Consider the following 10,794-nt stretch of genomic DNA (forward strand, 5'->3'; position numbering starts at 1 on the left):
TACATAATCTCCATTTATGTGCTTTGGAAATGTGTGGTAATTCTGGGGAAAGGTCACCTGAGTTCATGTCTGATACTCCTTGGTAACTTGCAGCATCATTACTAGCTGGTGCTGCACATGTCATGAGAAAAAAGGCCAAACCTACTTGTAGGAGTTCATAAGCAAAGGTCAAGGTTTGGCTTCAGTTAAAGTCACAGTAAAACATCTCTTGGCTCCAGTGGTTCCAGCATTTCCCCCCGGCTGACTTGCCAAGCTCTCTCCCGTGGGAAGAGCAATTACTTGTGGCAAAGTGCTGGGAGTTAAAAGCATGCACTGAGATGCTGGAGCCTCCTCCTGAACCTCAGAGCTGCAGATCCATTCTCGGGATCCTTGCACAGAGATGAAGCTCAGCCCTGCAAGCTCCCGCTGGCACCTGGCACAGGCTTGGGGACAGGACTGCAAGGGCTTGGATCCCCCAGTCTGTGTGTCCAGCTGCCTTTTACTGCAAACACCCAGGCACACAATCCCTCAGAGAGCTGATCAAGCTCCATTTGAACAGTAATCAGATTTCTTTGTCCCATTAGTCTTCCTGGGAAGCTATTCCAAAATCTCACTGATCTGATGGTAGAAATCTAATTTCCAGCTTCGATGCATTCATGGCCAGTTCATCCTCATTTGTTCTCGAGCCAGCTCTGGCATCTCACTTAAATAGCTCTCCTCCCTCCTCGTGTTTACCTTGCTGTATTTATAGATGGCAATCATGCTCCCCCTCAGCGTTCATTTTGCCAGATAAAAGCAGCCAAGCCTTTTTTTCAGTCTCTTCTGATAGGCTCCCCCTTATCCTCCCACTTGTTTTCTTCCTGCTTGTGTTCCAGTCTGTGCTCCACTGGCACAACCCCAGCCCCAAACACACTGGGGAGGGTTTGATGCCTCCACTGGTGCTTGTCTCTCAGCAGCTCCAATGGTTCACCTTCAGGACCTGAGCAGTGGCCAAACGTGTGTCTGGCAGAGGGGGCATGAGGAGGTGAGATCCTTCCCCTGCTGAAACCTGGCCCTGCTCCCATCCTGTGCACACAGACCCGTGTCACAAACTGTCCCCAGTGCAGGGCTGGGCCCTTCAGCTCTTGCTAAAGCCTCACTCACCTCCTTCCCTCCAGAGGTGCCACCCTGGGAGCTGCAGCAGGGTCAGTACACAGTGCTGGCAGCCCCCAGGCAGGGATCCTGGAGATGGGAGAGGAGAGCAGGAAGGAAACAAGAATTATATGTGTAGAGTTGGGGGAGAAAAGAGAATAGGAATAGGGACATGGGAAAAAAAAAAGGTAATAGAGTGGAGAGATCACCAAAAAGAGGGGAGAAAAGGCAAGACACAGAAAGAAAGGGCAGGGAAGCACAGGAGAGAAAACTCTCCCCAAACTGGAGCAGGGCTCCCAGCTGTCCTGCCTTTGTGAGAGGAATGGCTCCAGCCCAGCGCCTCCAGGCCTGATCTCCTTGGAGCACAGGGAGGAAACACATCCCGGGTCTGGCTCAGCACTTCAGACATTCCTCTGCCATTGTTTTTTCATTTTGCATCTGTGCTGGCTCCTTTGTGACCCCAGCTGGCACTCCAAAGAAATGAATCCTCCAAGTACAACTCGTGCACATTTCTCTGCAGAAAGTGAGAATGGCACCAGGCAAACTGATTTGGAAATGAACTCGTTAAGGCAGCTATTAAGGCTTTATATGCTCCTTTGTCTTACTTGGCTGCAGAGCTGCAGACAGACAAAGTGTATTTTTGGCCATCCTCAGCTATTCAGCACTGCAAAGCATTCTCATTAATAAGTGAGATGGTGGGAGATCTAAAGGAAATATCAGGCCATATATTTTGATAAATACCCTGAAAATACCACTTCTATTGGTCTTTCAGTGATTATCAGGACAACCTGACTGACTACAATGGCCAGAGCTGCAGCAGGGGGAGCAGCTTCCAGGCGAGTCCCAAAGCACCACTTGGGGATTAAACCTTTCCAGCAGCCTAATTTTTGAAGTAGTTCTGTGAGAAGATGGCACTGCAGGCTGGGAATCCAGGATAGGTGCTTGCTTTGACCTTTTCTGAATTGATTTAAATTTCTGCAAAAGGATTAGTGGTCCAGATGGACACTCATCCTAAATTTGACATTATGAGCGTTTGCACTTTCAATTTGGGGAGCAAAAATTCATGATGCAAAGGGACCATCTACATAAAAACCCGTATTTACACATCTGTCTAAACATTTCTCAGAGAAATCTCTGGAGCCAGCCTTTTTATTACATTTTAATGAGATTTTCTTTTAACAACTAAGAAATTACTTACAGGAGCACATGTAGAGATATTTTTGCCTGTCCTGTACAATGCTGTCTTTTTTGCATTAATCTTGTTCATATGGCATTCCAGTGAATAGTTACATTTGGATTAAGGTGACACAGCCTGAAATGCCATCATTTTTAAAGCTGACAACCTTGATGAAATCAACTGCATTTCCTTTTCCCCCTGCTCCCTCTGCTTTGCCTCACCTGGGCTTATTAAGGCTCCAAAGGAGGAGCTGTTTTACCATTTGCCACATCTAAATTTACTGCTGAAGTGCTGAATTGAGTCACAGTTGTTGTTCATGAATGGTCTGAGGGAATCAGTTGCAACAAATGATAAGGAAAGTGCTCCTGGATGTTCCAGTGAGAGGGTTGGAACAGCTCTGCTGGAGAGCCAAGAGTGACAGCAGAGCTCCCAGAATGTCCCTGCACGAGTCCTCAAAAGCACCCCAGGTACCTTCTTGCATCTTTCTGCTTGTCTGTGTCAGCAGGGAACTTGTGTGTCTGATGTGGGAAACAATGAAATGGCAGAGAGATTACTGATTAATGCTTCATTGATTTACTGGTGTTGTGTTAATGGATAATTATATTTATTGAGTTATTTATCTCTTCTGAGAAGCAAACATACCTCAGAGTTGCTAAGACACCAAGCCTTGCTGACCCAGACAGGCTTGAGACTCCAGTTCCCATTCCCAGAGACTGGGAAGATACAGGGAGGGGAAATCCAACCTTTCAGTGTCTGGGACATCAGGAATGCTACCCTGGAGTTTGAAGTAGTGCTGGCAGACAACAGGGCCCCAGAGGCATTGCTTTGCTTGATTTCCTTGAACTGATAAGAACATTGCTGCAGTGGGGTGGGGTAATATCTACCTTACAGGAGCTGTTTCCATCCAGATTACTGGGAAAGAAGCGTGAAGTCACCCCACATGAGAGAGTGTGGTAGCTTGGATTGGAAAAGCAATGAACACTGCTGCTACCCTGGGAAATATCTGGGAAGAAAACAAGTCAGCACAAAATACTTTGGAAGCCACAACAGTTCTTAGGAAACTGAAAACATGGTAGAGACAATCTAGTTTAGAAATCTTTGTTGGAGTACTGGGTGTTCTAAAACACCTGCAGATGCAATCTATCCTGCATTATGGTGTGAAGCTCTTGACTATTAGCATTAAATGTAAGAGAAAAAAACCAAAATACTTAAATAATACAGTGTTATCTTCTTGAAGGTGTTAATAAAGTCATTCCTGACAGTCCAGCTGCTTTGCAGGTGAGGGGAGGGAGGTAAAACTCAGGAAATGCATGGGCTGCAACACAGCTGCCTCCTTGGTTTAACCTATGGAAGAGCCCCTGGGCAGTCTTGTACTTGAAACAAATGAAACCTTTTTGTTACAAAGCCAGGAGTAATGTTAGAAATCAAGGTGCTATAACTGTACCAAGGAGTCCAAAACGCTTTCAATTGTGTGCAAAGGCTTTTCAAAAACCAAAGCTGGAGCTCTGAAAGGCAAACCTGGGCAGTTACATTGTATGCTCAGAGACATTTCATCTATTTCCTCAATTTCAGTTATAAACACATTTACCAAGCAGAATAATTTACCCAGAAAGGCATCATATTTATAGTGGCAGTTCTAATGAAAACATCAATCCCAATCTGGTTCCAGCTGCATAACAAATAGATACATATTTCAAAGTACCATCAGGAGAAGAGATGGAAAATTCCAACTGGAGCAGCATCATTTAAACGAGGCCCTGTAAGGAGCAAATGAAGGGGCTTTGCTAAAGCATGGGCTCAAACTGCAGGCAGAGAGGTTGGTTGTGGGGAACACCTTTATGTCAAAGGGTAGTGAAGTGCTGGGCTGGCTGCTTGAGCCCATCTGCACCTTTACTGGAGGCTGGCAGCGATGGGTGAGGAAGGACAGGGACCTGAGGTCCCCAGCACCATCACCTCCTCTCCTTGCCCTCTGCATTCGCCTCACTCTGAACATGCACTTTGCTTTGCTGACATCTTGTGGAGATCTAGATTGAGCCTGATTTACTGCAGAATATCCTGTTTCCAAGAAGTGGGTTTGTCTGCAGGGTGTCTCTTACATAAGGGCTGTGGCTCAGGGCTCAGGGGAAGCTGCTCCTGCATGTGCAGCTCTGACCAAGCACTGCTTTTCTGCTGAAACATGCAATGAGATTTTCGAGGTCAGCTCTGTTTTGTGGTAAGTGCAGAGCCTTTGAGTCCCAGCTGTTTGCCAGAGTTGCTGCTGACAAATGATCTCAGATCAGGATGTGATTCCAGAGCTGAAGTCTTTGCATTGAACATCTGTCAGCCAGGCTGCCAGGGCTCTGCCACCTCCCCCACCTACAACTCTGTGACATTCACAACCAAACCAACAGGAAACACATCTCTCTTGGGGTCTGCCAGTGAGAACTGGGGCTGGAACCCCCCCTTCATGTCAGTGTGTGCCCCCCACCAAGACAGCCTTGAGCCTGCTCGGGGGGCTTGGCTCAAGGGCCCATCCTCCCTCCCCACAGCCCGTGGTCCCAGTTAAATAGGACACTTGGATCTGTGTCTTTGTGCTCTGAAAGTGTTGGTGGAGTCACCTCTGCCTTCCTTTACCCACTGGCTGTGGGCCAGGACCAGCTGGAAGGAGCAGCAGGACCCTGTGGCTCTGCAGTGGGGTTTGAGGTGCCCACCAATGTCACCAGGAGCCACCTGAGACAAGGTGAGTTCTCACTCAGCTCAGCTGGCTGGAGCTTGTTCTCTGCACCCAAAATGAGCTGCAATAAAACTCTACCAGAGTGCTCTACTACTTAGCACAGTGTTGAATTAATGATTCTGAGCTTGTACACATCCCCCAAAATCCTTTTCTCCCCCCCCTTGCACGCAGCACCCTGAACTCAGAATTACTCCTGCTACACAGTTCCCTCTGGTCGATACTTAAGTAGCCACCCAGGCTGATTTACCTCGATAGCACAGTCCATTTTCTACACATTTATTCATGAAGCTCTTGTAACTGCTGGCTGGAAATACATCAAATTCAAATCTAATGCTATCCCTATTTAAAAAAAAACCAACAAAAAAAATCCCAACCCACAAAAACATCTCTCGCTTCCCAAAGGTGAGAATTTTATTCTGGTCTGAACAGCGAGGAAATGCCTAAAGGGAAGGGAATTGGGCTGAGCCCCTGCTCTGGGCCTGGGCTCTGGGGTGCCACAGAGAGTATCAGTCCCAATCCTGCAGGACAGTACTGTGGAAACTGGCACCAGCCCAGCCACAAAAAAGGGAATAAGTGAGCACTCTGCAGTAAATACAAACCCAGACTTCTCAACTGCTAAATGGAGCTGCTTCCTTCTCTTTGTGTGGGTCTTCTCTGCCCACACAGTGTCAGGGAGACGGCTGAAGGCTCCAAACAGGAGGGTTCACTCTGCCACCTCCCACCACCCATCATCTGCAGATCATTTCTGGAAGTGTCTTGTCTAGGCTTCAGGATCCATGATGCTTTATTTGTGTTAAGCTTTGCTTAGCTCTTGGCTCTCAGCAGAGGATTCACCCATTCCAGAAAGTTTGCTAAGACCTTGACAAGACCTCAAACATCACTTCAGCCCATGGCCAAGTCTTTGTGAAAGTCCCACTAAGAAATCTCTGCTGCTCTCCAGCACTACCACACAGTTTTCCTTTCTGGCCCCATCTCCTTGAACTAAACAACCTGCACTTCAAAACCTTTTTTGGATGTAGCACACTGCTCTCAGGCTGGGGAGCACCATTTTGATTTCAGGCTTATTTGGGAAAGTTTGCTCTTGGACCCATGTGCTGTGGATAAGCCGTCCCAGAACAGGTGGTTTTCTGCTCCTCTGGCTGCTGGGCAAAGTGTGTGTTCTGCTGCCACATCCTTCATCCACAAATGCAAAAGAGTCCAAGGGCTGCCCAGGGGGTTCCCCTTCCTCATAATCTCTCTCACACATATGCATGGATTATCAGCCTCACAGGAGCTGAGGACGTAAAGACCAAAAACATCCTCCGGAAATAAATGTGCTGGAGGAAATTGCTGCCTGCAGGAGCTAGGGATCTGTGTATGTGACTCTATTCAGAAACAGCACCACCATCACCCAAGTAAGAGTAAACAGGCAAAAGAACAACTGGTGATTCAGGAGAGCCAAAATGTTACAATCCACAGAGGGCTGGATGTTGCAGCCATCCAGGTGGAATTCTTGCCAAAGTACACGGGTTTACATGGGATTATATCCATTGGACAAGCACATCTCCATGGTATTCTGCCTTTAATCCACAAGCAAACCTGCAGGTGAAGCTTGGAATCCCAGTTCCCTCTGTGAAATATTGCTGCTGATGCCTTGGGAAGGCTGACCTGGAGCAGAGGCTGGACAGAGTTCCAGAATAAAGCAGGGATTTATTCAAAGGATCTCCTCCATGGATCCACCTTGGGCAGCACAAGAGCCCAGCCAGGGCTGCACCCAAGATGAACCAAAATGGCCCCAAAATGCACGAGTGGGCACGGGGTCTGTCACTGGGATCAGTTCTGCTCCATTTGCACCTTGCAGTTCATTGTCCCATTCCAGCTTTAGCCCCTGCAGTCCCACCCTGCTTGTTTTTCTCTCTCCAGCCCACGGTGTTTGTGCTCTTGGGCTGAGATTTGGGTCATTTGTCATTGGTGCCCAGCTGGAGCAGGAATTGCTTTGTCTCCCTGCTCTGTGCAGAGAGCTCACCATCCCCTGATGTGCTCAGAAGTGCAGACTAAAGCAGCACAGAATATGAAAAATATAAAAGCTAAAACCAGAGACATCACTGCTGTCCTTCAGCATCCTCTGTAACACACCTGCCCTCAGACACACACGTGTTGTCTTGCCAGCCACATATTCCTTTTCTGTGAGCCTATCTCATATCCACCTCTCCCCTTTCTGCTGAGGGAGGTGCACATCAGCACCTTTTCTGCCTCTCTGCTCCATGGAAGAGAAGCAGCATTGGTAAGGCCAAACTTGGGGCAGTTACTGAAAGTCTCAGCAGGGGAATGTACTGGAGGACAGTCAGGATTTGGCAGGGAGTTTTCAGAAGTTCTTCTCTAGAATTTTTAAATGCCCTTCTAAAAAGGGCAAAATCCAAAACTTGAAACAATGCTGCTACCTGCAGGCAATTTATAATGAGCTGAAGATGGAGCAGTGTGTTTCTATCTTCTTAATCTTCCTCTGCAAGCTCAGATGGCAGAGTTTTCCAAGGGGAAGGAGGAAGAAAACTGTCCTTGTGACCTCCAGAAAGAGATGCCTGACCCCACTCTGCTGCAACTTCCTGAGTGATCCAATTTCTATCGCTAGAAGGACTGCACAAAGAAAGTAAGAGGAAAGAAAAGGCCCAGTCTCTGCACACCCATCACTGACTGAGGGGAACAGGGAAGAACCATTATCCAATTCCTTTCTAGAGAAGCCCATGAAATCCCCCTGACCTGGTGCTGAGTTTGTGAGGACCTGGTATTCAGGGTTTTTCCAAACTGACCTGACACAGAGCAGCAATGCCACAAGGGCCAGAGCTAAACTCCCAGCCCAAGGGCCAAAAGAGATCCCAGGTTCAGTGCAGATGAGGGATATGATCCCTCAGCTATTTAGGATGGGCAGCTTAAGCAAGAGCCAGCAAAGCTAAAATTCAAAAATAAGAAGGAATGAAAGGAGCTCCATGATAATTTCTCCCCCCATTTGTAGCTATCAGAAGAAGGAATGTTCTACTGAGTGGTCTAGAGATGAAACTATTCAATGGTGTTCAGCAGAGAGCCATGATGTGGGACACACCATGGCAGGAAAATGTCCCTGGCACTAGGGCTGAAGTCACTGTGCCATGAGAAGCTCCAGGATTGAGTTCCAGGTATTACAGGCATCACTATCATTGGCTTAATGGGAGAGGCTCCTTCCAGGCACATCCTTGGCAGGGAAGTCCATAAAAAGCTTCCAGTTGTGCCACCCTGAGACAGCAGAGAAGCCAAGAGGCCTCGTACATTAGAATAAAAAGCAGAAAGAAAAAGGCACTGCAGGCCTGGGGAAGCAGAGCTGCTGGCCAACCTCTGCCTGCCCCAGGGGCTGGACTTGGAGTTTCAGCCATTTAAAAGGATGAGAAGAAGTCAGAGAGCAGTAAATCCTGAGAAGATCCCCACTGAGACAGTGGAGAAACCAGAAGGAAGTAAAGCCATCTCCTGCCTGGCATTGTCCCTGCTATTGGCCAGAGAGGAATGACTAGGAATGACAGCACTGAAAAGGAGATCACATCCTCCAAAATTTAGACAACCTGTCAAGAAAAGCTGTTCTCCACAGCAGGAGCAGAGGACAGAAAGAAGGAAGAATGCTTTGATCCTGAAGAGCCTTCCTCTTCCTCTCTCCTGCTTTCCTCAGCTCCTGGGAAGATGATTCCCACCAGCTCTCTATGTGACAAGGACTGGTCTGCACACAGCACAGAGTGACAACAAACAGACACCTCAAATCACAAACTGCAGCACAGACAAAACCAAAACCTTATGACTGACCCAGCCGATCCCATTCCTCAAACCAAAAAAGGCTTCCTAAGGTTTCACAAAGGGAAACATCTCTGCACTGCAACAGGAATGCACATGACTCAAAATTCCATGCAGCACATTTCCTGCCTAGGTATATCCCATATCAGCTTCCACACAGAAAACAGCTTAAATCAGTTTGATATTTGCTTTCCTGTCTCATTTATGTGTTTAAAGATCACGGCATTCTGAGGAAGAACGGAAGTGTCATTATTTTTGAGGCTCATTAACACATGTTACACACCCCAGAAACTTGTATTTCCCCAACAGACAGGAATATGAGTCTGGATTTGATTAACATAAAAAGACCCTTACCAGAAAGTGAGTAATCTGTATTAGTCATCCTCATGGCTGGAGTGTAAGATACACTTGGCATGTCATGGCCCTTCTCCTTCTGTTTCCGTCGATACCACACAAAGAGTGCCAGCAAGACCATAATAATTAGAAGGAGAATAATAATTCCAATGATTGCTCCCACTGAGTGCCTCTCTGATCCAAGAGCAGGGCTAATTTTAGTATAGGGGTTTAATTCTTCCATCATAAGAGCCGCTGTTAAAAGTAATTCATAACACACTGTAAATTGAATCGTGCATTTCATTTTTGAAACACTGTATTTTTTAACTACGTCATTGGAGAGGGGGAGAGAGAGGGAGAGAGGGATTTTACAGAGAGAATTCCACTGTACCTTGATCACATCGGATTCCTTTGAAGCCTGGACTGCAGTAGCAAGTGCCTGTGACGTGGTCACACGTTGCATTGTTCATGCACTCACACAACTGTTTGCAACCATAACCAAATGTTCCTGGAGAGCACTCTGGGGAGCCAAAGAAAAACATGGGAAAGAATTCTTCTGGTTTTGGGAATGGGCACAACACTTGGGAAGTTCAGTAGAGAAGTCTCCCTGGTTTTAGGATCTCTAGGATAACACCCTAATGTGAAATTATTATTAGTCTAAAGCAGGAGCTAAATGCATTCTATGTGCAGTTTGTTACTTATTAAACTGTAACTTTCTGGAAAATTCATAGAATGAAATCAATGATCGGTACAAAGGCTTTAGAAGACTTGATGTATTTTACAAATGTTCAGAGTTTAACAGAGCTTGAGCTCAGAAGCTGCAGACAACAGAACTCAGCATTCTTCACCAACCTACCTGTTTTATTTTTTTGCAGGGGAGTTGCAAAGAAAAGTTTTAATGAACCTTTATATAAACCCAACAACCTTTACCAAACAAACCCCAAATGCTTTCCTACTCATCCCTACCAGTGCCAGGATAGGCACTGGTAGGGATGAGTAGGAAACAGAATAGGATAGAATGGAATAGGAATAGAACATTGCAGGTGGAATTTCAGAACTGAGCATCTGAATGGTTTGATTTGCTCTGCTTCAGTGTCAGGTTCCTGATACAGAAGGAATTTCTATGCTGTCTTTGTGTTTCTGTCAAAGACTGAATGTCCAGCTGAGAAATTTATTCATGCAATTACCATGATGGGCTATTACAATAAATCTGTAGGCAGCTTACTGTACTTCTGGAAGCACTGTTCAAGAATAAATTGAAAGAAACAATGTCTGTCACTTACTTCCATGGAGAAGCTGCATTACTGAGAACGTGCACCCTTGCTATGATCCTGTGGAATATATTGTTCAAGATGTGACTCCTTGTGTGTCACTGCAAATGTTTTTCATTGCATGACAACAGCTCCCCAGTGTCAGCCTCAAAGCAGCTTCTGGTAGCCAAAATTTAATATTAAGTACAGAACCATAGCCAGTATCTGTTTATTGATTTGCAGTGTGCATTAGAATTGTATATTTAATCTGTTGGTACTCAAACAAAGAAAAAATAAAATTATTACAATTAATGCTTATTCTTTTATTAGGCTGCAGCCTACTTAAAATGAATAAGGCCTAAATTTTGGGACTGCACCACAGAAATGATGCCTGCAATTAAGCATTTCATCTGCAATGCAGA

General features: G+C 46.2%; 1 protein-coding gene across 1 annotated transcript in view; it reads right to left on the reverse strand.

The window, feature by feature from the left end:
• MEGF11 (multiple EGF like domains 11) overlaps positions 1–10,794 on the reverse strand; it is a 195,571-nt gene that overhangs the window by 16,071 nt on the left and 168,706 nt on the right. The window contains exons 20-21 of the mRNA XM_031059657.1: positions 9,514–9,642; positions 9,144–9,377 (exon numbers count right to left, since the gene is read on the reverse strand). Coding sequence (XP_030915517.1) covers positions 9,144–9,377; positions 9,514–9,642 — 363 coding nt within the window. The remainder of the gene's footprint in view (positions 1–9,143; positions 9,378–9,513; positions 9,643–10,794) is intronic.

This window comes from Geospiza fortis, unplaced genomic scaffold (assembly GCF_000277835.1).
Source record: "Geospiza fortis unplaced genomic scaffold, GeoFor_1.0 scaffold2, whole genome shotgun sequence".
Taxonomy (NCBI): Eukaryota; Metazoa; Chordata; class Aves; order Passeriformes; family Thraupidae; genus Geospiza; species Geospiza fortis.